General features: G+C 39.1%; 1 protein-coding gene and 1 long non-coding RNA gene across 3 annotated transcripts in view; one reads left to right on the top strand and one right to left on the bottom strand.

Annotated features, from left to right (window-relative positions):
* Positions 1-1,934: 1,934 nt before the first annotated feature.
* LOC148127043 (uncharacterized) lies at positions 1,935-26,215 on the top strand. 2 transcript variants are annotated; one of them, XR_015741869.1, is made up of 3 exons: positions 1,935-2,048; positions 24,186-24,518; positions 25,545-26,215. It is a non-coding gene; the product is annotated as an uncharacterized LOC148127043 (long non-coding RNA). The 2 variants fall into 2 exon arrangements; XR_015741870.1 differs by lacking the exon at positions 1,935-2,048 and adding an exon at positions 16,644-16,804.
* Positions 13,961-27,646, bottom strand: part of CACNG5 (calcium voltage-gated channel auxiliary subunit gamma 5) — a 32,165-nt gene continuing 18,479 nt past the window's right edge. Inside the window, exons 2-6 of the mRNA XM_087925062.1 lie at positions 26,153-26,388; positions 23,361-23,447; positions 21,591-21,731; positions 18,735-18,880; positions 13,961-16,663 (exon numbers count right to left, since the gene is read on the bottom strand). Coding sequence (XP_087781188.1) covers positions 16,406-16,663; positions 18,735-18,880; positions 21,591-21,731; positions 23,361-23,447; positions 26,153-26,360 — 840 coding nt within the window. The 5' untranslated portion in view covers positions 26,361-26,388 and the 3' untranslated portion in view covers positions 13,961-16,405. The remainder of the gene's footprint in view (positions 16,664-18,734; positions 18,881-21,590; positions 21,732-23,360; positions 23,448-26,152; positions 26,389-27,646) is intronic.

Below are 27,646 nucleotides of genomic sequence, written 5' to 3'. Positions count from 1 at the left end.
TCTAGCTTTTGTATAGATTTGAGTTCACCCTTTTCATTCAATATTTCACCATATCTGACTGTTTGTTCCTTTTTGTATATTATAGGATAAGAAAATGCTTCAATAACCCGACTGGGTTATTTTGAAATACATTTTGAAAGATCTTGTCAGCATTACAGACACATAACAGTCCCTTTGTTTTGTGAAAGTGAGTGGTAGAGGCTACTTTCACGATACCTGCCTAGCATAATGGCATATTTAATATTGTTTAATAACAGTCACTGAGGAAATACAGAAAATGAAATAGACAAACACATGTCTTCCTAAACAAAAACAAAGTTTGCTCTGATGTGAAATTCCCTACTCTACTATACTGTTTTACCCTTGAATTACAAGTGTAAGGAATTCCACCACGGATCAGTGCTGTAGCATAATAAATATGTGTAATGTAATGCCTTCACAATAGTTTAATTATTTTATGTCACCAGCCACAGGAGTAAAAAGGGTACTGTTTTATAAAGCAAAGAAAGGCGTCTAGTATACAACGTGTCTGCCTTGGCGCAAAGAGATGGCGTGTTTTTAGGGAGAAGGAAATGCATTTTAACCTCCTAGACCTGTCTTTTTTACAGTGGAGGCTTTCAAGTTGAACTCTTCTGCCACCTCATGGCTAGGGAAAGCAATTGTCAAATGTCCTCTCAGTCTCTCTCTTTCTCCCCCTCAAGGCTAATCCAAAACAAGTGGCAGGCTAAGATCCAAGGACTAGATCAGATGGCTCCATAGCATCCCAGCTACTGCATGTGAAAATGCTGGAAGTTGGTGTCCTAGCCTGTTCTACCACCCTCGAGAGTGGCAGGCTATTTTAAAGGGGTTGAATGAAGTTATAGGTACCCACAACTTGGTTCGCAACAGAGAAAAATGAACTCTGCTTCCCCTAAGGTAGCCTAAGGTAACTTCCTTTCTTTGCTACATGGTCGGACAGGCCCCCTAGTGAGTACCTTTGGTGAATTTTGGATACTATGAAATAATAGTGGAGATTAATCAGCTTAATTTCTAGCTGCAAGCCAGGGAAATCCATATCCAAACAAAGCTTCCTTATTGGACTCGACCGGTAGATAATAAGATTTGAGTGGCATGTGATCTCCTACACAAAAAATGCATGAATGTGCAAAGAATCATCAGACTGTGATCTGCTGACAAAGAAAAGTAAAAGCAGCGGAACATTCATTTTAGTAACAATGATAAGATGCCTGTAATCTTCTGACTAAGAAGTTCTCTTGTTTCTAACCATATTCATTAGTCATAGCCTTTGATTCACTTTAGAATAAAACATTTTATTCACATTGACTTCTTCCCAATGCAATCTCACCAATGCACGGAGAACAACATGGCAGTCACAAATGGCTTCAGTATCATTGATCAGATCTGGACCACAACTTCTCCCGCAAAGCTTGTGAAGTAAAAAGGAATGGTCAAGAGAAAGATGGTTGCGTGTTCAGATATTTCAGGGCACAATAACGTTCTCCCTCTTTTTCTCTTGCCAGTATGTACATTTGTGTGCATCCTCTTTGAAAAGCAGAGACCAGGGTTAATGGATGGATGGGATGGTCCCCTGAATACTAACGTAAAGGATATAAAGAGCCTTTGTGCCTATAGTTCAGAAGCTATGGAGTTCCCTTTGAAGGAAAGTTTCCTTTTGCTTGCAAAACTCATGAAAAATAATGAATTATTTATTCTTTTAAATTTTAATTCATAGTCTTGGTTGAATGGACAGCCTAGTTTTGATACAATTTGAATGATGTGATATTTACATGCTACTTCCCTTGTTAGAAAACGCTGAGATGGGAGGAACGGTATAGGTAGTCCTCGACTTACAACCATTCATTTAGTGAGCGTTCAAAGCTAGAATGGCACTGAATAAAGTGACTTGTGTCCATTTTTCACACGTACGACTGTTGCAGCACCCCCGTGGTCATGTGATCGAAGTTTGGATGCTTGGCAACTGGCATGGATTTATGATGGTTGCAGAATCCCAGACTCACGTGGATCAACTTTTGAAACCTTCTGAACAAGTAAGTCAGTGAGAAATCCAGATTCATTTAACAACTGTGTTACTAACTTCACAATTGCAATGCCTCACTTAACAACCGTCAAGCCCCAAATTGACATTTTGGGTAGCCATTTTAGTTTGCCTTAGTATATATTCTTTTTCTTATTTTCTCTGTGGCAGTCATGGTGGGGAAGGGTTTCGGGCATGACACATTCTTAAGCGGGGAGGAGTGGAGATAAAGAGAGCGTTATGGCTAGGTGATCTTTTTTCCCATGGGAAACGAACTGTCCGGGCTTGAGCCCCTGAAGGTGGAGATTTATGACATCAAGCAATGTTGAATTACTTCTGTCGGAGAATGGGGGGTTGTTTCTAACTTCTAATATTGTGGGGTAATTCCAGGTTGGGTCAGATCCGGAATTACCATGGACTTTGCCAATTTGATGCTTTCCTAAATAAAAGAAATCTTTTTGAAAATGGACTTTGTTTTTTTGTTTTTTAAACGGATTTTATTATTTGGAAGCCTGACACCAACTTTGACAAGAAACATTGTAAAATGGGGTAAAACTCACTTAACTATGGTCTTATTTAGCCATGCAAATTTTGGGCTCAGTTGTGGTCGTAAGTTCTCAGTTTAGTTTAGTTTACTTTATTGTCATTGCACCTCGTACAATGAAATCAAACACTTCAGTGAAAATAAACCATGACCATGACCATGAAAATAAACACAAGCATACATCTTTCACCCTCCACACATTGAACCGAAAACCCCCGACATTGCACCAGTACTGCACTATACAGCAGAATTCAAAAGAGCTACTGCCCTATACTCCCGAGAAAGCATCAACATTACTCTTTTGCACCCTTCTAATAAGCAAAGTCAATGGGGAAGCCAGATTCACTTAACAATTGTGTTACCAACTTAACAATTGCAGTGATTCACTTAACAACTGTGGCATGAAAGGTTGTAAAATGGAGCAAAACTCACTTAACAGCTACCTTGCTTAGCAACAGAAATTTTGGGCTCAGTTGTAATTAATACAAGCCTGTGTTTACCAAAGGAACAAACAAGGATTTGTTTCATAATACAGACAATAAGACAAGTGGGTTGTGTTTTGTTTTTGTAAGTTACAGTGCTGCTCTTATTACAGCTAGGAAATTTGATTGTAGAGGAGTTGTCTTGCACAGGAGAAAGGAACACAGGCTGCTTTGAAGTCCTGTACCTCACTTGCCTTGTAAGATGGGATAGTATGATGATTATGAAGCAACAACTTGTGCAATGACTAGGAAGCAACAGTTGAATTTTAATCATAATACAGTCTGAATGTGACGTCTAATTAGGAAGAAAAATATTTTCCTGACTCTACTGTTGTGTTTGGTACGGTGCTGGATTTGTTAATAACTCAAAACTATGTTTTGAGACATAGTTTCCTCTTCTTTGATCAGCCCGTAGTGACCTCCTTGTGTCATGTTTCTGCTCTCCTTTTGTAATTTGGAATGTCGGTGTGTTTGGGGGTTCTTTCTTATGCTGCCTGTGAAATCTTGCCTTCTGGGACAAGTGGCCTCTTTTTCAGCACCGTTTGATACACTGCACTTCAGATCCTGGATATGCCATGTCCTGACCCAGATCATATGGACCTAGGGCAGAAATACCTTTTCTGCTTGCCTTATTGCCAGTAGAGAACACCCAGCACAGACATGAATGGCACTGTCCTCCTCCCACTCCCAGTCCAGGCCTATATTTTCCAGCTTTGATTCAAAATGGCTCTTTTCCAGCCTAAACCATATTAAGCTACCAGAGCAGATGGCTGTCCATGCTTTGTTCTAAGAGCAGATCTGATTGGCTGCAGTGGCTGGTATGGCTCCTCCCTTCCAGTAGTTGACCACTCCCCTGGGCAGCTATTTTGTTCCAGGCTTCCCTGTTCTGTAGTGCTATATTTTTTTAATAATCTTGCAATTGATCCATTGCTGTCTTGTTAACTACATTCAATCATAGAAGTTCATGTCCTTTTAATCCTACCTTGTCCATAGTGCTGCTTTCTTTTTGCCACCAGGCTTATACACTTAAATGGAACACATTTAAATTATAAGAACTGTGAGTTCTAGTCTTACCTTAGGCATAAAAGTCATCTGGCTGACTTTGGGCCAGTCTCTTTTTCTGCCCAACTCACCTCACAGAGTAGTACAGACAGCCTTAAACTTACAACCATTCATTTAATGACTGGAGTTACAAAAAAAGTGACTTATGACAATTTTTCACACTTACAACTATTGAAGCATTCCCCATCATCACATGATCAAAATTCAGACACTTGGCAACTGGCATGTATTTATGGTGGTTGCAGTATCTGAGGGTCATGTGATCTCCATTTTCAACCTTCTGACAAGCAATGTCAATGGAGAAGTCATGTTCACTTAACATGCATGTTATTAACTGCAACAATTCACTTAACTATGGAAAGAAAGGTTGTAAATGGGGCATAACTCACTTAACATCTGTCTTACTTTTGTGATCAATTGTGGTTGTAAGTCAAGGACTACCTGTATTAGGTATGTTAGCTACCTGGAGTTATCAAAATAATAAAGACAAGATGTTGAAGATCCCACTGCTACACTGTTTGTATATTGGTTCCTATCTCATCCAATTTTTTTTTGTTAACTTTTAATGTTCAATGTTTTATAGTGCAATGTTTATGATGTTGTAAGCCATCCAAAGTTGCTTGACAGTGAAATGGATGGTGTATCAATTTAATAAATAAATAAACAAAACAATCAATTAATAACCTGATGTTATTTTATTGCTGTGAAGCTGAAATATTTCCCTGCAGCAAAGTTTCCCTGGACCCACAGAGGAATGCAATCACTTTCCTTGTTGCTTTGATTAGGGTAGCATCAGAGAAATGATAGAACTATAAAGGATTTTAAAAAGTATATAAGTATATATGTATATACGTGTTACTGTTAAAAGCAATTAAGTGGGAAGGAAGAATGAAGACATCCATGCATGTGAAGATCAGGGAAAGAAAGGAAACTTGTGAGAAGTGGACAATTCCTAAACGGAAAAAATAGGTACTGAAGTTGGCTTCAAGAACAGGTGGGGGTAGCATGGGAGAAAACCAGCTTTTTAACTGCAGTGTGGAATTGCCCATAGGTTCTTTTCAAACAAAGGTTGTCAGGGGGAATGAACCAGAAAGGTACAAGACATAGAGAAGGGTGTTCTAAACTACAAAGGTGCAGGCATGGTGATGTAGGAGAAGTATGTTGTTCTCTCATGGTCAGATAATTAGCGCAACCCTGTGTGCCTCAGAAATATAGTCTGTCAGATCACAGATCATTTCTCTTTAAAATATGTGTGTTATTTGTGCTTCACTGCAGCCTCATAGTTCTGACACATTTTCACTTTTTAACTGGTCATTTCTGATTCAAAGCCATACATTGGATGAAGACCATTTCATTGGTGGGGCCTGAGGCAACTGCCTTCCCCTTCAAAAGGAGATAAGCATCGGAAGGAGGAAAGAGTCTTTTCTAACCTCCCTGATGGGGTAGGGATTCTGCTGAAGTGCCCCAAGATCAACACAGATCAAGGAAACACTGGATGATATATTGATTGTTGGCCATTTGGCCAATAAATCCCATTGATAGCACATTTCATACTGACAGCTGGAATCAGGGATGGGGATAGGGTCTCTCTTTGCCCAGAGTCCGTGGGTTGTTTATGTACATGAGGAGCTGTAGTAGACTCTAGGACCAAAGGTCTGAGAAGTTGAAGGAGCAATGGTGGAAATGAATTCTTATCATTTGAGCTAAAAAATTTAACATTTAAAAAACATTGTAGACTCCAGACCTAAGATTTGGTATGGTGTAGTTTTCTTTAATTTAAGACAGTGTGTATGAGCTACAACAGCAGTGTCATCTTCTTTGGACTCCTCTCAAAATGCATGGGCATTTAATGATGTTTTGAAATTTTGGTTCCATGGAAGCACTGGAAGCTTCCCTTACAAAGTGTCAAGGCCCCCTTTCTGTTGGCAACTCTAAAAAGACCATAGACATATTTTATGAGTTGACCCAAAGCTTTGGAACAGTAGAACTGTGAAAGTAGACCCATATATCTAGAAAGGAAAGGGGAAAAAGGAAAGGGAAAGGAAGCCTTTCAAATGCTGTTTCTTATTGGCACAGATGGGGGTGCTATACAACAACCGCTAGAACAGCAGCTATCAGAAGACTCTTGAGGAAAACAGAAAAAAATAAAAGACATTTAAAATGGAAAGATATGAGGGAAAAAAATCTCTCAAAAAATTATGTCTTTTCTATAATAATTTTCTCTCAGTGGACATCACAGTTTGCTCCCAGTTGCCTTTTACAGATACATTAGCCATCTATAAAAATCAAGGCATTTAATGACATGTTAATTGCCCAGTTTTTCCCATCTCTTCTAAGAATTACTAAAACTTTACCTGAGCATAAGAGGAGGCTTCCATGGGGATTCTGTAGGTGTAGAAAGGATCAAGATTAAAATGCCTCTTTTAAACAAGAGCAGAAACCAGTACTCCCAACAGAGCCCAAGGAATCTGGCAAGGAGAGCCTTTATATTTTAAAGATCAGTTGAGGGGAGGGACTTAGAGAGCACCCCCCAAGCCAGATATGGTATGCAAAAGCATCTTTCCAGCCATCCAGGTAAATGCTGAGCAAGGAGGTCCAAAGTTTACCCAGTTTCACTCATTCAGAAACAGTCACATTTATAAGATGTTATTTTAAAAGGCATAGTGTTCCTTAAAAAATATTTTGGATTACAAGTATAACATATATATTCAAATATAGGGGTCAACATATTCAACATGTTGCATTTTTCTTGCCCTATCAATTATTGATACGTAAAAATAACAAAATACAAAAATTTACCCCCCAAATTGCTTAGACAAAAATCCAGAAATGGTGTAGAAATTGGACTTTTTCTTCAATTTAGGATCCTAAATAGCCTCGGAATGATGTACTATACCCCAATAATGTTTTCAGTATATTGCCCAGCTACATTTGCCCAGAACAAGAGTATCATAGGAAGACCAGGATTGCACACCACATTAAATGGTCTTACATGATGTGGAACCCCAGTAAGTGAGCTAAACAACATATGATCAGCTTTACAACTGAGAGAAGAAAAACAACGACTCTCTACCCTTCTTGGACATCCTGATCAGCAGAGACCACAATGGCCAACTAGAAATGCAAGTTTACAGAAAAACCACCCATACTAGCCAGGTCTTCCAGTCCCAAAGCAACAACTCAACCTTCCACAAGAGAAGCTGGGTAAAGACCTTATTTAAAGGAGCCCAAAAGACACCACAGCAACCCAGAACAGCAGAAAAGAGAAATAGAGATTCCATACAACATATCACAACAAAATGGATATCAACACAACTTTATCAAAAACTCCTTGACAACTCAACCCAATACAGCACAACCAACATAAATCCTAAAAAAATTACACTGCCATACATCTCATAAACCATCAACAGACTACTACAACCACATGGAAACAGCCTAGCACACAAGCCAATTAAAATATCCTAAGTAGACCAAAAGACCCAACAACCCTAGAAGAAAAAACAGGAGTCATCTACTACAATATACAATGTAAGGACTGTAACAACCACTATGTAGGACAAATAGGCAGAAGACTGGTCGAATGCATCCACGGACAGTAACTAGCAGTCAGACATGATGAAAATTCTTTAATTTCACCACGTATAGATTTAAGCACAGTTTCAATTGGGGAAATGTAACCATCCTAGATCGAGCCAAGTCCAAAAATGCCAGGAATTTCTAGAAGCCCGGCACTCTGACAAATCAGACATCAATAGACACTATAGATGTTGTTAGTGTCTATTAACAACATCTATAGACGATGCAAAAGGGACTATCACCCAGCCCAAAAAGGAACAAAAAGACCAAGCACCTCTCCACCAGCAATCAGCTCCAAGATTAACACCAGACCAACAATCTAGTAAGCAATACTCCAAACCAAGAAACTGCCAAAGGGCCAACAGTAAACAGCCCAACCAAAGAATCTTTAAGACCGCCCCCACCAACACTGACAGGGCAAGCCACCAGAATATAATCTGACAGCAACCAGCACTCCTTACTAGCACTGATGATGTTATCTATTTTGGGTAATGAAACATCTGCAAGAAAGCAAACAAGCTCAGAGTGCACCAAGGACCCCTCATTCTCACATATATTTGTCATTACTCACATGCCCACATGCTATGTGTGTGTCTACATGATCAGCAGCTGTGGAGATCAGCAGCTATCAGGAGATCAATGTATAGCTAAGGTGTCAGTGCTGCCAGGAAGTTATTCACAAGTTAACAGAAAGTTTTCTTCAACCCCCCCTCCCTAAATCTAAGATGTTCTATGTATGTTCCCTCCCCACTGGGGGATGTTTGAGGGGGCTCAGAGTAGTTGCCAGAAAAACAATGAAAAAGTATTTTCCCTACTTCCTTCACAAAGGGGTGGAGGAGGACCCTTTGAGATGATAATGTTGCATGCCACAGATAACAAGGCACCCAGTGTGTGATTTGCTTAACCATAATTAGAGAGCTTTGCATAACATTCTGTGGAAAAAAGCAAATTACATTTTACCTTACTGCAATGTGCAAACCCAGGCAGCAAGTTTTCAACACAAAAGACAGCCAAAAGAAGCAAGAAAACATATCGCTTCTAAGCCAGCCTTATCAAATATCTCTTACTGATCATAAAGTCCTTGCTTCCAAGATCTGTCTGATTATTTCTTTCAGGCTATTATGGAAAGAGCTTGACTTTCAGAGGCTAAACTTTCCATCTTGCCTTTGCAAACAGGTGGCAGTTCTGCATTCTCCACCTCCTTGGATAATCAGCATTGTAGTTCATTTGCAGTTGTGGAGAGATAGCAGAATTGTTCTCTTCCTCTGCAACATGCTGCATTGGAGCCTTAGTTTCAATGCTGGTTAAATAGATTATGAGTCCCAATTCAGATGGAACAAGTTCCACTAAGTTATTGCAGCCCCATACAATTCAGGTACAATGGCTATTGGAAGAGTGGGCAAAAACTTACTTTTAAGCTCCTCTTTGTTGCATTTTAGTCCTCACTGTTTTAATACATAGAGCCCACCAACTTATTTTTCAATCTTTTTTCCCAAGCACCAAGAAGGCAAGGTAAGAAACTGTAGATGGAAACTGATCAAGGAGAGAAGTAATCTAGAATTAAGGAGAATTTTCCTGACGGTGAATAATTAATTAGCGGAACGGCTTGCCTTTAGAAGTTGATGCTCCAGCACGGGAGGTTTTTAATAAGAGATTGGACCACCACTTGTCTCAAATGGTATAGGGTTTCCTGCCTGAGCAAGGTGTTAGACTAGAAGACTTCCAAGATCCTTTTCAACTCTGTTATTCAGTTATTCACCACAACCATGTATATATGGCAAACAATTTCTGAAGTACACACACACACACACAAAATTAGCAAGTAAGTGGTGAGCTGCCATGTCAGGTGAAACATTGTACTTGCAAATGCAACATTCATTGGTGCATATGGATGTGTGTTTTATGAGGAATTATATCAGCAAATGCAGTAATCAATTACATTGCAGGTCTTTCCTGTATCATTAGTCATTTTAATGTCTTTAAAATATCCTTACATTTCTTTGCTATAATTAAAATCAACAGAACTTTTTAATTATCTTTTGATTTTTTAAAATTTGGATGCCACTAAAGTTGTATGCTTTAATTGAAAGTTGACTTTACCCAAACAGAAAATTGGACTATAAATTTAATAACAAGTGAATAAAGATATGGTAACTGAATATGTATCCCTAGTCTCCTTTTGGTTACATCCTGATGATACTCCCAACTTTACTTTTCTTTGCTTTTCAGACTAATTGCTCTGTAGTCTGGTTTCTTAGTCCTTTCATCCTTGTCTTTAAACATTTGCTATTCTACATTCTGTGCTTAAAAAGGTCAACCTCTTTCAGGCAATCAAGTCTATTTTTCTTGTATAAACGCTAAATAACTAACTAAATGCACAAAGAAATAAGACATCAGTAGTCACGGAGCAAACAACAAGCTACTGCCCCGAGGCTTCCTACATTTGTTGAAGTATTGTTTGCATTACTTCCATAGCACTGTGGAGCATCAAATTGAGGAAGACTGCAACATTATTCTTAAAACTGATCCAAAATTATCAGTGATAGACACATAACCAAACCAAAAACCACTTGAGGAATGAGACTCACCCAAAGGTACTCTCTTCCTACCAGAAGGCCACAAAATGGGAGGAGTCTCAATTTTGACATCACCTGGTTAGACTGTTCTTAAAGAAACTAGAACACTCTGGTAGGAGTAGAAACTGTTCCACCATGGCAGTGGCTCTTTTGAACATAAGCACAGAACTGCAGAGAGATCCACATTATGGTTAGGCCCAACCTTCTACAAGGTGACATTTGAAGTGCCATAACTTTTTCCCTTTCTCCCAAAGTGCAAAAGAGAAGTGTAAAAACACATCCATGCATATACATCAAGTAACCTTTCTCACCGATATCTGATGCGCTTCCAAGATCAAAAGCCCCATTTTTCTATCCTGGGGACTTGGTATTTTCTTTCAAAATGTGCATCAGTAATATTTCCTGGGTTTGTTTTTTACATACACCAGCCATTAAGTTCTTTAATAGCTCACCTGCTACCCAGGATATCTATTCCTTGTTATGGCAAAGACTTCTGAAGATGCCTGATTCATAAATGTTAGTAATAGAAGAGTCTTTTGATGGGGCTTTGCAGCTATGGAGGTCATGAATATTTTAGTTGAAACCTTTGCCGCAAAAGGCAGCATGCATGGTGCATCAGGAGACATGCCAGCTTCTTACATAGGACTGGTAACACTTTGGAATTTCCACTACCTCATCCTTTGGAGAACTTCTCAGGCCTTCTCTTTGCCAGACACAGCAGGTACAGTTAATAATTATGATTCTCCCTGATTCATGCATGTCAACAAAGGAGGGGAAAAAAAGCAGAGAAGGGGATTGGTTCTGGCTGTTGGTGAAAAGGGACAAGGGCGCCATCTTTCTTTCTTTCTTTCTTTCTTTCTTTCTTTCTTTCTTTCTTTCTTTCTTTCTTTCTTTCTTTCTTTCTTTCCTTCCTTCCTTCCTTCCTTCCTTCCTTCCTTCCTTCCTTCCTTCCTTCCTTTCTTTTTCTTTCCTTCCTTTCCTTCCTTCTTTCTTTCTTTTTCTTTCTTGTTTTTTTTCTCTCCCCCTCCCTTCCTTATCACAAAAAATTTGAAATAAACTATAAAGACAATAGCTTTCCAGTCCCGATGCTACCCCCAGAGAGAAGGCTGAGCTCATTGCTCTTGGCATTGCAAAGCTTGAAGGAAGCTTCTTTTGAAGCAGGCATTTGATCAGGGGTGTCAAACTCGTGGCCCGTAGGCCAGATGCATCATGTGCTGGCCACGCTCACGCCTGGCTTAGCAAAGGGGGGGAAAGTCCCAAAATGTCATGTGACACTGCCGTGACATCATGAGTTTGACACCCTTGGTGTAGATGGAGACCAGGGAGACATTTTTAGTAATGTTGCACTGAGTTGGGAACACTGTGTTGTATTGTGGACTATTTGTTGTTTTATTGTTCACCATCCAGAGTTGATTGATTTGGAGGATATAAACATAACGCAAATAAGTTAAAGAAAAGTTCTTAGCCGTGGTCTGTTGAACAAGCCACAATTCAAAGATAATGGATTAAAATTTGATTTAAAGTTTGCAAAGCCAAAAATAAACTAATGTTATTTTAGTGTACTACAATGTGTGATCACACAGGTGTGCTGTTATATTCACACTCTTAACAAAGAATGAGGAATTAATTGAATATGCTTAAGTTGAAATAACTGCCAAGGTGTTCAGTGAGATATATACGCAAGATTAAATTTATGCAATGCAGTCCTGTGGCTTCCTTCCATAGATAAAAAAAACTCTTTGGCAGCCCCCAATCAATAAGCCAAAATATAGTTCAGGAAAATGGCCTCATATCCATGTGGGTATGTATGATACCATTACATTTTAAATTGCAATAAAAACAATTTATTGCATTTATAAGAAAGATGCATTTGTCAAATGATCTAATTTGTCCTCAGAATATTTGTACATAGATAAGATGTATGTAGATCTAAGAAATAACACAAGCTCTGGTGCCTAAAACTAAAGCCTAAAACTTAATCTTAAACTTAAGATTTTCAGTTTGAATTTAAAGTGAAGCTGATATAGGAAGACATAAAGATTTTTATTCTGAAAACGTCTTGCAAGACTGTAATAAGTCTGCTAACTTACTGTGTATAAAGTATATTTGCTTGCACTAAATAGTTTTTATATGAAACAGTTATAATTAGAAATCCTAAATTCACCCTTTACCCAGATCCCAGTGAATATATAGAATATATATAGATACATTTATATTTTGCTCTTTTTTCAGCCTTCCTGTTGTTTCAGGTGATTTGCTTTTTATGAAAAAAAGTTGGGCATAATCATAGGAAGCTTTAATTCATACTGGGACTACAGTTTGCATTTTCATGGAATATTTACTGATGGAAGTTCTGTCTTTTCAGTAGTCAAGCAGAAAGTTCAATTATGGATAGTATAATTCATATAATATCAAGATATAAAATAATCTCAAGATACATGCTACTTTTGCCTGCTTAGAAATGACTTTATTTAGAACATGAATCATATTTCATGCTATTGTCCTTAGCAAATATAGCCTTCCATAAACATTTATTAATCAAAAGACTAGAGCTAAACTATTCCCAATGTATTAATCAAATGTACCCTGTGTGTGTTGGTCAAGAGTTATTGAACTACCAGTCCAAGCAACCTTTTCTATTCTATATATTGGCTGAGACTACTGGGAATTGTAATTTAGCAATTATTGGAAGAAGGTAATGCCTTTGTTTTAGTTTTTTTTTTTACCAATTAGTTATACTGAGCCATGAAGCAAACTTCTTTATCCCTGTTCCCATGACAATAAGGACTAGAGGGCTTGACTACTGTGCAATGATATATTTAAAAAAGATGGGGATAAGCAGCATTTTTTAAAACAAAAAATATTTACAATGAGAAAAAAAGAGGATGTGGTAATCCATTGCTTGTTACTCCTAAACTGAAGGTTACTGAAAGAAAATCAGAGTAGAGGCATATAGCTTTTGCAGTGTAAAATTAATCCCTGAAATGTATGATTAAATCCCTTTCCATTAGCAATAAGCTCAGCTTCTTTTCAATGGCATACTTGTAAATTACTTTGTCATCCACTACAATATTCCAAAATTATAAATTCCACATACCCAAATGGTTAGAATGAATTTGTCTGCATGTGCTTAAGGTTAGTGGTAAGGAAATACAGATACTTACAACAGTTTGTTTACCGATTGTTCGAAGTTACAATGGCACAGAAAAAAGTAACTTAAGACTATTGTTCACCTTTATGACTGTTGCAGCATCCCCGGTGTCATGTGATTTACATCAGGATGTTTGAAAACTGGTTCATATGTATGATGGTTGCAGTGTCCAGCGGTCATGGGATCAGCTCTTGTGACCTCTGACAAGCCAAGTCAATGGAGAAGCCAGATTCACTTAACTGAGTTTAAGGCTGAGATAAGTTCTGATTACATATGTGGCTAAGCTTTATATGTGAAATAGCCTAAAATGAAGTTGTGCTACCTATCCAGGATGTAAAAGAGGAAAACATCTCTCCAGACTTGATGAAAACTGTTCCCGGCTGAAACAGTATTTTCGCCTTTATTTGATATTTTTCTACTTATCCCTTAACCTGTCTTAAAAATCTGTCACAGAGCTAAGACACAGACACGAGACATAGAATGTACAACTGTGACTTGAACATGAAAAAAAAAGAATAGAATACAGAACAGTTTGAGAGAAACAGAATATTTACTCATGTTAACATGTACATAAAATACTATGAATTTAAAACAAAACCAGCTGTGGAATTCTTATCAGGAGTATTGCACTTTTTAGAGCACACAGATTCACTTTGATTGAAGGGACAAAAAAGCCACTTGGTAACAAGTAAACAAACAGAAACAAAGCTGGTTTCTTCCGCTTAGGCTGGAGTGATCCTATTTGCTTCTCCTGGATGAAAAGAAAATAGCAGCAGAATCATTTGTGTCACTTTGCCTTATCAGGAATCGCTTTGCGTTATCAGGAACCGCAAGTGCATGTCCTTTAAAATAAGGTGTCAGATGAATACAGATACAATGCTATTACATGGAGACAGAAGAGAGAGAGAGTAACTTAATCAAAGGTTGTAATACAAATGTAGTAAGCTACTTTCCTTAGTGCTCATGGTTAGCACATGCTCAGATTAGAGTGCACATTGTACTATAGCTTCATTTATTATTTATTAAATTTATGTAGCCGCCCAACTCATACATACAGTAGCTGACTCTGGACGGCTTCAACATTTATCAAGATACTGTAGCATAATTCCCATTTTTTTGCTCCCTTACTAGACTTGGAGAACTAAAATCTTTAATATTTAGGTACAGCTGAATGATACAGGTCATATTGCATACACATTCAGTGAACAAAAGCCATCGATAAACACAGTGAGTAAATGAGAACGCATGTATATACATTTGCCACATGGCCCCACTTGGTGAGGAACCCAAGTAACCTTGCTTCCGGGTCTAATTATTTTCAACTTTTTAATAGTGTACAAGGGAAATAAGTGGCCATCACTGTTAAGCATTTTTTGGGAAAGGGAAGTCTGGATATTCCAACTGCTTTTGATTACAGATTAAGATAACACGAATCAAAATTTAAAATTTATATAGAACAGGGGTGTGTCAAACCCAATCGCATTGCAGGTCGTATCATGACATATCGGGATTTTTTTTTTCCCTTGCAGAGCTGGGTGGGCGTGGCCTGTGGGGTCCAGATTGGGCCCGTGGGCCTTGTGTTTGACATGCCTGCTCTAGAATGTTGAACATCAGATTTTTCAAAGCAGTGAAAAATCAGAAGATTGGAATTTGGATGTCTCAAGCAATCTTCTGAGCAGTGTTGAATTGTTACAACAGCTGGTACAACTATATTACCCAGTGCATATATATGCACCATGGATCATGCACTGTGGACACACTGTATATGGACAGTGTATAACATACTGTGTATAACTACATCCATGGTGCAAGATGTAATCCTAGTCCTGCTCCCCTTTCTGCAAACTTTCTTCACGTAGGATCTGAACTGAATGCTGGCACAATCCAGCAGTCCCCTGGATTCCCTTGCAGGGGGACTACAAGTAAAGGAAATAGCACAATTGAGCCACACTACTAAATTGCACTTGGGGCATCAGATCTCTTGTTCAGTCAGTTTTTACAACAGAATAAGAAAAATTTGTTGATCTGCCATAAACTTATTATTAGTGTATAAAGCCCATGGTGATTTGAAAATGAGAAGTTTGTTTATACTCACACGGCATCAGGCACTTTATTGTTAAGATGTTGCTTTTCTAAAAACAAAAGATTTGATCTAATGGAGAAGCTGCCAAATTAGAATGGGATTCTTGATGAGAGTTAATTGTGTTTCCCAGTGAACACTTCAATCTTCTAGGATAATGATATGCAAAGAAGAAATACTTTTAACTAAATACACAATTAACTTAGACTATGAAGTATCTGTAATGAGATACTAATTTTATATATATATGTGTGTGTGTGTGTCTGTGTGTGTGTGTTTTCGTAGATTTTCATGGGTACAGGTATGCAGGTCTTGGCATGTTTTTGGTCTTTTCCCGCGTAAGATTGAGAGCATCTTGGCAACGTTTCGACGAGGTCCCACTGTAGATGGCGAGTGGGACCTCGTCGAAACATTGCCAAGATGCTCTCAATCTTACACGGGAAAAGACCCGAACACGCCAAGACCTGCATATATATATATATATATACACACATTTATATATATAAGTAATGATGTGAATTTCTAAATTCATCAGGCATTGTCCTCTGTTCCTTAGGATGATAATACATTTCCACTAAAAGCCCACTAACCAAGAAACTCCCCTTGCCCAATAACCATCTTTCCAATATCCAGATTTTCACAGTGGGTAGGGTTTCTTTGCCCGAGCTATTGTTGATCTCGGGCTCCAAGGATCTGGCATAAGGATCAGTTGCAGGATCAAAGGCCTCACTAGAGTTTATTGACTAATCCTACACGCACCGCTGGGATGGGCAGGAAAACCTTCTCCATTTCTAAGTAAGAAGAACATCATTCATTGGAAAAAGAAAAGTGCAGATTCAGGACCCACGGCCTCCGTGGTCATTTTGTGGCCAAAAAGGCAAGAGGGGTGTTGTCCTTCAGCATGGGGAGGAGGACAGCTGGTCATATTCAGGACATTTAAGCAGAGCCGGGTAATTGCTGTTCATTTGGAGGGAGGTATCGCTGGAGATGTCAGAAGGGCTGCGTCCCCGGACCCATGCCTCGGGGTGAAGGAACTGGCCTGAGTAATCGGAGCAGTTGCTGAGACGGGGTCGGTAGAAGCCAGAGTGTGGCCGGTACATCTCTTCAGCAGTGTATCTTTTCATAAATAGGTAAACGGACATGACACCCGCACTCTGCAAGAGAGAGAGAGAGAGAGAGATAACCAAAGCAATGCCTTGACACTTGGATGGCCCTTCTGGTGGAAGGATAGGATGCAATGCTCTATGGATCCAAGCAGACAAGGCAGCCATTGCAATGAAACATATACATCAGTGGTAGGATTCAAAAATTTTTACTACCAGTTCTGTGGACGTGGCTTGGTGGGTTGGGTGTGGCTTGGTGAGCATGGTTTGGTGGGCGTGGCAGGGGAAGGATACAGCAAAATCCCCATTCCCTCCCCATCCCACCTACCTGCTTTCCAGCTCTGTTCTCCTGTGCAGGGCAACAAAAGAAAACCCAGCCGATCAGCTGGGACTCAGGAGGTAGAGAATAGATGGGGGCGGGGTCAACCAGAGATGGTATTTGCCAGTTCTCCAAACTACTCAAAATTTCCGCTACCGTTTCTCCAGAGGTGGTATTCTGCTGAATACCACCTCTGATATACATGCAACTTTCAGCATCAACAGATCCATTTCTCACAATCTGCCATGATTAGAACTCTTCTCACTGAAAGGAGCAGATCTGTGTGAAACTTTTCCGGTTGAACTACTTTGCTATTTTAAAACATAACATCAAGTACCAATTCATTTGATATTGACAGAAAAGCCATCAATCACTGTCACACTGGTCCACGCTTTTGTCTGACAAAAATATTCCCTTTGCAGGTCTTCTAAATCAATAAGCAATTTTGAAACCTGTGATGTTTACAGAGGTAGACCTTTTCTTTCGGTTTCTAATTCAAGGCTTTTGTGGGTAGGTGAGAATCACAGTAACCCCACTGGATAGCTTAGAGGGAAAACGCTTTAGTAGGAGTCCAATTTTGAGAAGTCAGAATAATAGATTTTTTTTTCTTATATGAGTAATATTCTCAGAAACTATCCTTTCCTGCTTGCTATACCTTCAAAAAAAAGATTCCTCAAACAACTGTTCTCCATATAAGAGGGAGGCCCAATATATTTACTAGCTTGTCTTTCTTTCAAATGATAATCACAAGGGAACAAAATCTCACTTGTTCTAACAGAGGAATCAAGCTGAAGTAATCAAGACGTGAAAACATGGTGTTCAGAAAAACTACAATAAACTGCTTAGATGGAATAGAATTTATGTCAACTGAACAGATAAGTACAGGAATTGGGCACAACTCAATTAATTCCTGACAGTATGGAACAATTTGTTACTCTAGCTCAATTTACTGATTTGTCTATTGCCTGATCCCTCTTGTTCTACAAGCCTTCGCTTGGGGGAAATGCTTTTTCCCTAGTATCATTTCCAAATGTTTTTCCAGTATGGATCACAAATGTGTATTGAAAATATGCTTTGGAACTGAAGAGGAGTTTTATAAGCAGATAACTGGCCAAACATTTATGACAAAGCTGTGATATATACCTAAGTGGACTGAGCATTTATTAGAGTTCAAAATAAATTTCTAAAAATATTTCACAGTGTGGCACATGTATGAACTTCACAATTTTGATTCTGATGTTAGTGAAGTCATAATGATAGGATATGACTCTGCATACTGTGCAGTATACTTTGCATACTGTGTGGAAAGGAAGAAAATTCCAGCAGTAACGCTATTTTACCTTATTTTGAAGCAAGAAAAAATACCTCTGCTGCTATAATCAAAATGGTTTCCACAGCTATTAAAAGTCTGCAGTCTAAACTGGCCTGAGTTACACTGAATGTCAGAGTCAAGATTCAACTATTTTATCTATTATAAATGGCAGACCTCTGATACTCCAATGCTAGAGTTCTGCAGCTAGTATGGCTTTTGCTGAAAATTATAAGACTTGTTGATCCGATATGGACATCAAGGCACTCAGATCAGGGAAGACTGCTGGGATGGAACTGTTTTGTTATTAATTTAAAAGAATAGCAATAAAAATGGTACAATGTGATTGCCATGGAATACAAGGGCATTGCCCCTCTTGCCCTCTTTGCCCCTAAATAAATATACAGAAAAGATAGCAAACATATGTTATCAAGTTTCTGACCAAGTGGCAACAAAATGTACTTCCCATAGTGTGTCCAATGACCTCATCTTACCTCAGTTAGAAGAAAAGAAATGGCAGAAAAACCTAATGACCAGCCATATTTGTAAGTGAAGTATGTCTCCGAATCCTTGGTTCTATTGAGCATTTCATCATTGATGGTGGAGATGTACAATACGAGCCCCACCACCAGAGATAAACCTGGGAAGCAAAAGGTTTTGGTCAAAATATACAAGAAGAAAAAACAACCTACTGCAGAGAATCAAAGCAACCTTCAGCTTGTTTTAGGACAGTGGCCTCCAACCTTGGCAACTTTAAGACTTGTGGACTTCAACTCCCAGAATTCTCCAGCCAACAAAGCTGGCTGAGGAATTCTGGGAATTGAAGTCCACAAGTCTCAAAGTTGCCAAGGTTGGAAACCACTGCTTTAGGAGAAGCATAGGAAATGCATGACCTCTCCAATTGCTACAGGAGAAACCTCCTCATTCTGATTCCTACTAGAATAGTGCATCACCACCACAGCAATATCCAGGTGTGTGGAGTTCAAGTCCCAGAATTCTCATTGAGGACTATGCTGGCTGTGGAGCTCTGGGATTTGAACTAGAAATTGCCAAGATAGGCAAACCCTTTAGAATTATTGGAAATCACCTTCCAGGTGACCATCCTGGGACTGGGGGTTAAGAGAAGTGAAGTCCACATTTACGATGGACACAAAATTAGAGAAAGATGTTGTAGAACTCATCTCTACTCCTGGGGGTGAACAGGAATTATAGTCCAAGAATATTTAAAGTCCATAGATTTCCCAGTTTGTTTTAAGGGGTTATTTGCCAACGTGGACAGGGAAGAGGCATTATGCCAAAGTTGCATCTATGGTTACTGAGAAATGAGGATTTAGTGCTGAATTAAGCAACAGATTTAAATTCTTAGATACTCTTTTTCTGATCTACTTGTAAATTGGGGACTGTAAAGTAAGAGCTTTTAAGATCTGTGGCCACAGTTGCTTGTGTAATACTCTGTTAGTGCTGTGAATAAAATATGAGTTTTCCCCCTCAGATGAAGACACGTTTCCAGAAATCTTTTTAGTTCAAGCCTCGTACATTAATTCCATTCACCATTATGTCATAGATCAAAGGAAGTTTGTCTAGAGCAGTGGTAGTCAACCTGGTCCCTACCACCCCCACTAGTGGGCATTCCAGCTTTCATGGTGGGCGGTAGGGGTTTTGTCCCCTACTTTATAAATCACCATTACTGTGGAACCGGTGGGTGGTTAGAGAAAATTTTGCTACTAACAGAGATACAAAAGTGGGCGGTAGGAATAAAAAGGTTGACTACCCCTGGTCTAGAGCTACATGTAACCAAGATTACAATTGTGAGCAAAGCACAGGTTTTTATTGCTGATTTTTGCTTCAAGATCTTCCTTTTATAAACTGCCCTGTAAGTACATAAATAAAATGTCTCTTTATATTATTCTTTATATTATTCTTTATAATATTAAAATACATCTCCTTGATACTGTTGAGCTAAATAATCTTCCATATTGTATTTTATTTCACCTTATGAATTTAGATCTCTATTTCAAATATTTCAGTTGAAATATACTCAAAAGCAATTTCATCAGAAATATGTTATTATTGTTTTTTAAATAACAGCCATTGTAAGGCGTACAGGATGTCTCATTATATATTAGCTATTGCAAGAATAAGCCAAAACTGTGACAGAGTAGCTCTAAAGTGTCACGAAAACATCAAATTTAATGGAAATTTTAGCTGCCCAGTTTCTTTCATTTGGTTTGGGTTCTATTTATTTATGGACATATTATATTTAGAAATTCTACTTGATGTCCATTGTTATGCATCCATGTAATAGACTTTGGCTCTTATGAAAAAGTTTCATTTATTGACTATGTGATTGATATATCACTCAAGAACAAAAATTATCTGATCTGTTTACATACAAAATTTAAACACTTTTAAAGGAGCAAACATAAATAAATAGGGCATTTTTATCAGGTTGTTATCATGGAGTTTGTCTGACTCCCATCTTCTTTACAGTTAGAACAATTAATCAGTGGAACAACTTGCCTCCAGAAGTTATGAATGCTCCAACACTGGAAGTTTTTAAAAAGATGTTGGATGACCATTTGTCTGAAGTGTAGGGGTTCCTGCCTAGGCAGGGGGTTGGACTAGAAGACCTCCAAGGTCCCTTCCAATTCTATTCTATTCTATTCTATTCTATTCTATTCTATTCTATTCTACTCTACTCTACTCCACCCTATTCTACTCTACTCTATTCTTCTGTTTTGGGGGCATTCTTATAATTAACTATAATATCTGGTGATGAAAGGACTTGGTTGATTGATTCTGTTTCTTTTCCACTCTTCCTCCAAGTAACTCACGATGAGTATAATCCTTTCTGTCTCTGTTTTGTTCTTACAACTTTGGGTGGCACTGTAAGTAAGAAATAGCCTCTAGGCTCAAAATCATCTAATGCTAACTAAATATATATATATTACAGTCACTGACCAGAATTTTACAAGAAAACAATAAATTACAATAATGGAACAGTTTCTATTTCAAATAAAATAAGGTAACATTCAGTTGTGGCTAGATCAATTAAGTGACCAGGGTCTGCCTTTTACAAATAACAAGTATTAGCCATATTCAAGGAAATGAAAACTAGTAATTAAGCAATTGCACAACTATAGCATCCTGTTTCAGTGAAGAGAGGCACACTATCACGTCACAGTACAAGGAAAAACTAAATTCCACACATGCTAATATTCCCAAATTGTTGCCTATTCTTTCTCACTTCTCAGACACCTGCTTCAGGAGACTGAATTCAAATATATCTTTAAACAAAGGTTTTTTTTTTTTTGAGGGGGTGGGGATAGAGCTGCCATCTTAAAACTCACCAGACAAAATAAAGAAGATTCCAGACACGAAGGCCAAGATGGTTCTATGTGGCCGGATATGCCCAATGTTGCTCAAGATGAATCCAATAAACATGAAAAAGAGACTCACCAGGGGGAATGGGGTGGCAGAACGAATCATTTCTATAAAAATCATAAGTGAGGAAGAGTCATTGAGGGTCAAAATAAGATCACAAGTAGAAGGGATATTTTCCAGGGTTTTTTTCTGGTCTCTCTTTCTATGCAGTTTGTAGCAATCCTTAAATTTCAGGATCATCCCCAAATATGTAAATGTATCTTTATCTGACATTTTGGAAACAAGTGTAATGAGTGAGGCAAATGTCATGGGACGGGATTCTATACATCACTACAAAAATATACAGACACATGCCTACACAACACCCGTTTGTAGAAAAGATGCTTTCTGCTTTCCATGAATTTTGTATTATTATTTTTTTCCAAATCTGTTTCCTTGGTTTGTGTTTCTTTTAATGTTCAGTCCACTCGAAAAACTAAGGAAAAACTCAAGTCCCTATATGATTACCTTGTGGAGGTAATGTACATGTAACCTTCTGAATTACTGAATCACTTGGTGGACAATATGCATCAGTAGAAAACTGATGTCCTCCACTAGAAGACCTGTCAATCCAGCAGGAGGGATTGAAAGTGGTAAAAGCATCAGGGTTAGAGCCATACAGTCCTACCTCTTAGATAAAGAGACCTTAGGGCCATAATGCTATGGGGTAATTCCGTACTGAATGGGGCAAATGGAGCCTTCATGGATTACTGTATATCTCCTTATATTCAGTCTCAATGGCAGCTTTATTGACCTTTTCATCCATGAAGGTGGGCCCTTCTTCTCACAGGACATTTTGGTTCCGTTCATAGGCCTCCTTCTAAATTTTCTCAACCTTAATTTGTGACAGGGCAATCTCCTTTTGCTTTTATTCTTCTTTTGTGGGGTGGGGAAGGATTTGAAAGGAAAAGCTATCAGTATCACTTTCATCTGAGCTCTCGGTTGTCTATGGTATCATTTTTGTCAAGGCAATCTCATTTCCTCTGAATGTTTTGGATATCAACTCCTTCAGGGGTCATGGATGGTGGGGTTTGCAGTCCAAAACATCTACAAGTCATGAGGTTGCCTACTCCAGGCTTGTTACTTGCATGATAAGTTGACTAGAATAACATTGTATGTTCTGTCCATATTATCCATTGCCTGGATTCCCTTTCCATACTACAGTATTTCTGGTGATCAGTACCACCATCCTTGTTGAATGGTGGCATTGTTGTCATGGACACTAGGGGAAAGTCTGGCAGCATTGCTCTTACTGCATTAGCTCTTATTTGAAATAGCAATCTATCTGTTTGCTGCTTGAACAAGTATCAGATCACAACAACAGTACATGGAAATCAACAGTGGCCCAGTGGAATGAGATAGCAAGAACAGCAGTGAAGGCCTCTCTTTTTCCTCTCTTCTCAAGCACTTAGATACAACAGAGCTACCTTCAAAGCAAACAATCAGAAATCAATTGAAAATGAAGCAACATTCTGGGCTCCCCCCCAGCCCCCGCAACCGCTGATGCAGTTCTTTGTTCAAGTAGTGCTGCAAAGATCTGGATAAGGACTAGATGACACCAAAATGTGTTTTCTTCATCAATTCGCCATCTAGCAGTTTTGTGCATTTTTGCAGCCAGGTTAAGATTCTTATGTCTTCTTTACATAAGGACACAAAAAGGTAAATCTTCCCTGACTCAGAAAATGGGAAACACCTACTTAAAACATTGATAGTTGATTCAGAGGTCAGCTGGACATTCATGGGCATCACGTACTCTATTGTGAAACACCTCCCGTGTTCTTCACCTGAAAGAGGAGAAATCTTAGAGAAATGAATTGCTTTCTTTCACATCCAAAAATGTTATTCAAAAACAATAACCTTAAAGGTTTTAAATCAATTGTTCTCTTCCCCAATACTAATCAATGAGTTCCTAAATTTCCAAAGATTTCAGGCTAGTCCATGTGAACAATTGTAAAAATGGCATGAGAAAGAAGCAAATATAGAGATTCTAGATCAAGGCTGTCAAACTCCCAGCCCGCAAGCCGGATGCATCATGCGCCGGCCATGCCCACACTCAGTTTAGTGAAGGGGGAAAAAGTCCTGATAGTTAGATGATGCTGCCGTGACAGTGTGAGTTTGACACCCCTGTTCTAGAATGGAATGGAATGGAATAGAATGGAATGGAATAGAATAGAATAGAATAGAATAGAATAGAATAGAATAGAATAGAATAGAATAGAATAGAATAGAATAGAATTCTTTATCGTCCAAGTTTGATTAGATACACAAGGAATTTGTCTTTGCTGCATATGCTCTCAGAGAACATGGATTCACTGCTTTGTAAGGGATTGTGGGATAGGGATTCCCCTAGAGCTAAAAAAATAAAAAGAATGAAAACTACAGAGTTAATGAATGATTGAGAGAACTGGGTATGTCTGGTTTATGAAGAGGACTATGGGAGATAGGATAGTGGTCTTCCAATATTTGAGGGGCTGTCATGGAGAAGAGAAAATGGACCTCAAAGCCCTTTGTTCTCCTTGTAGGACAAGAAGCAACTGAAAGAAACTTATCAGAGAGTGATCCAACCTAGAACTCAGGAAGAATTTCCAGACTGTGAGAACAATTAACCAATGGAACGGCCTGCCTTCAGAAGTTGTCGGTGCTCCATCACTGGAGGTTTCCAGAAGAAACTGGGCAGCCATTTGTCCAGAATGTCTGCTCAACTAGGGGTTTGGACTAGGAGGCCTTCAAGATCCCTTCCAACCCTATTATTCTCTGCTCTTTGTTTTGAGCACAGGAGGCCTTTAATTGTTTCTCTGTCCCACCAAAGTCCTAAACCATATTATTTCTCTCCACACTTGCAAACAGATCTATAAGTAAATTTGCTCTGAAGAAAAGTCCTACAGTGGTCTCAACCGAAGCTTTTCTTAGAGTGCCAAATGCAGGCATGAGCCTCCTGTCCACATCAGAACTCCAGAGGAAGCAACCTAATTAAACTCTCTCCTCTCCATAAGAGTTCTAAATCAAATAGCGCCCCCCCCCCAAATCTCTGGCTCAACTATGGACAATTAGCTCTTGAAAGGATCCTGAATGCCATTCACCTAGCTGGGCAACTCACTGAGTCTGGACTGTGGTATTCCTACCATTCATTATAGAACTGGCACCCTAAAGAGAGCAAAGGTCGAGACTAGAGATCAGTGGTGGGATTCAATTTTCTTTTACTACGGGTTCTGTGGGTGTGGTTTGGTGGGCGTGGCAGGGGAAGGATACTGTAAAATCTCCAGTCAGAGGTGGTATTTGCCGGTTCTCCGAACTACTCAAAATTTCTGCTACCAGTTCTCCAGAACTGGTCAGAACCTGCTGAATATCACCTCTGCTAGAGATGATTGAGAACTTACTACACGGGAATCTGGTCCTGGTCCTGATCCTCTTATTAGTTGTTCCCTCCTCTTTCTCCTAACTACAAATACTCCTCAACTTACAATCATTCATTTAGTGACGGTTCAAAATTACAACAGCACTGAAAATGACTTATTGACCATTTTTCACATTTGGTAACTGTTGCAGCATCTCCCTAATCACGTGATCAAAATTTGGTAACTGACATGTATTTATGATTACAGTCATGTGATCTTTTGTGACCTTTGGGGTCATGTGATCACCTTTTGCGACTTTCTGATGAGCAGGCTTTGAGGAAGCCAGATTTGTTTAAAAACCATTACTAACTTAACTACAGTGATTCACTTAACAGTGGTAAGAAAGATCGTAATATGGGGCAAAACTCACTTAATAACTGTCTTGCTTAGCAACATAAATTTGGGGGTCAACTGTAGTCACAGATTACCTATAGACCTTTCTGGATGGATTTTTCTAACAGGTAGATTTGTATTCGTATATTGCAGGGGTGTCAAACTCAACGCCTGGGGGCTGGATGCAGCCTGCAGGGTGCTTAGATCTGGCCCAAGGGACCGTCCTGGAAACAGCGAAGGAATAGCCCACAGTGCCTCTGCCAGCGAAAATGGAGCTCAGCTGTGGCAGAGGGTTGCAGGAGGCCGTCTAGCCAAAGTCGAAGCTTGGGAACCCGTTTTCGCTCACAGAGCACTCGGGCCACCACAGGTGTCCCCAACATGAGTGACGTTGAGCTGACCACACCCACCCTGGCCTCCTGAGGTCAGACACAACCCTGATGCAGGCGTCAATGAAATCGAGTTTGACATGCCTGATATAATGATTCTGTCTGCATCTATGTGCAACCTACATTGTGTGTCAGATATAATTCATTCCAAACCATTTAATGGAGAATTCCCTGTCTTTAAAATAAGCTATCCATTTAAAATAAGCTAGCCATGTTAATGTGGACATGCATTAAAAAAAGAGAACTATTTCATAACCATTCATATAAATTAAATTAAATCTTAGGGGAACATTTCCTAATCCTTTCAATACTTTTAAGGCATGAAGAATAGAAGCATGAGGAAAGCCAGATTTACTTTTGCCCAAAGCACCATACCTGCCAAAAAGCAAACCCTCCAGAGGCCAGAATGCAGAGACATCTTGATTTCGGTACTTTGGTTTTGGGGCAGGATGATCCCTTCCTCCAGATACAGCCAGTAGTCGGTGCTCACTGCAATCCCCAGAAATCCCAGTCCGCTCACAGCAAAGACACTGCTGAGCAGAGTCAGCGCCTTCCTTCCACAGGTGCTCATTCCCCAAAGCATCGGGGTACAATGGGGCACCAGAGAATTCCTGCATGGACAAAGACATCTGTCATCACTAACTGCAAACTCTTCACCTCTGTGGAGCAAAACTACATCTACTCACCTTCTCTCTTGTAGTCATTTTTTAGCAGATATGTCATACTCCTAATAAGATAAGGCTACAATCACAAAATGTCAGCCACACTGTAACTCCCCCCCCTCCACCCCATCTTAGTTGTCATCTAGTGATATTCTGAATCTTATTAGCCCAGACGAAGTTGGCACATAAGATACTGAAAATCTAAGTTGTAAAGAAGAAACCTTCCTTCAACATGTCATAGAGCAGTTTTACTTAATTATTATGCAGTTTCTACAATCCAGGGTAGGCCACAAAGAGTCTGAAGTGTTGCCCATCAATAAACCTTCCAGTCGATCGCTCCAGGATACAAATGCAATTAAATACATAAATAAACATTAAAATAGGGGTAGACATAGTAAAGAACTCATACAAAATTAAAAAATCCAAAGCCAGGTCTCAAGGTTTTTAAAGCCACATATCTTTATCTGAATGAAATATCCCAGAGGTAGGAGTATAACCTGGGACTGACAAAGAATTGCAGAATGTGCCAGATCACCAGTAAGTGTGGAAACTTGCTGTCAAACTGATTGTTACCTGGAATATCCCTTTTTCTCTCCATTGTAATATTTCCTGTTGGCTCATTCAGTTATATCTAGTCTGCTGCTGGCAACCCACTTGGAACTGGATGCTAGCAGCAGCCATGCATCAAAAACAACAGGCTGACATTGAGAGGGATTTTTCCCCACTGTGCCATTAAATTAACAGCAGGCCAGTTAAGCTGGATGTGACATGACTAGAAACTTAGAAAAACATGTGGGAATAGAACAATGGTCTAATATAAGCTCTGGCTACTACTGCTGGGAGAAAGTTGGGTGCCTTGTAAGCTGATGAATGTCCCGTCTGAATTTGGGGCTTGTCCCACCAACCTAGGCATTGTGTTGAGGTTCTTCAACAGAGTTCAATCAGTATGAAAGATTTCCCTAAAAAAAGAAAGGGTATTTGAAGATCCCCAGTCTAGATGAGGGTGGACAACTTTTTTTTCCAGGTAAGGGCTGTTCTGTGTCATGATGGAGGCCACACTGAAGGTGATGAGGCCAGGTCTAAGAAGTGAACGAAGTCAACAAAAATGGGGTGGATCTAGATAATAATCCCCTGAGCCCCAAATAATTTGAAATAGATAGCTTCTAATGTGTTACATTATATATAAACATTTAGAAAAGGAGTGACA

This window comes from Pseudonaja textilis, chromosome 2 (genome assembly GCF_049901715.1).
Source record: "Pseudonaja textilis isolate UNSWEBS1 chromosome 2, rPseTex1.2, whole genome shotgun sequence".
Classification (NCBI taxonomy): Eukaryota; Metazoa; Chordata; class Lepidosauria; order Squamata; family Elapidae; genus Pseudonaja; species Pseudonaja textilis.
This window is presented reverse-complemented; position numbering and strand designations above follow the sequence as displayed.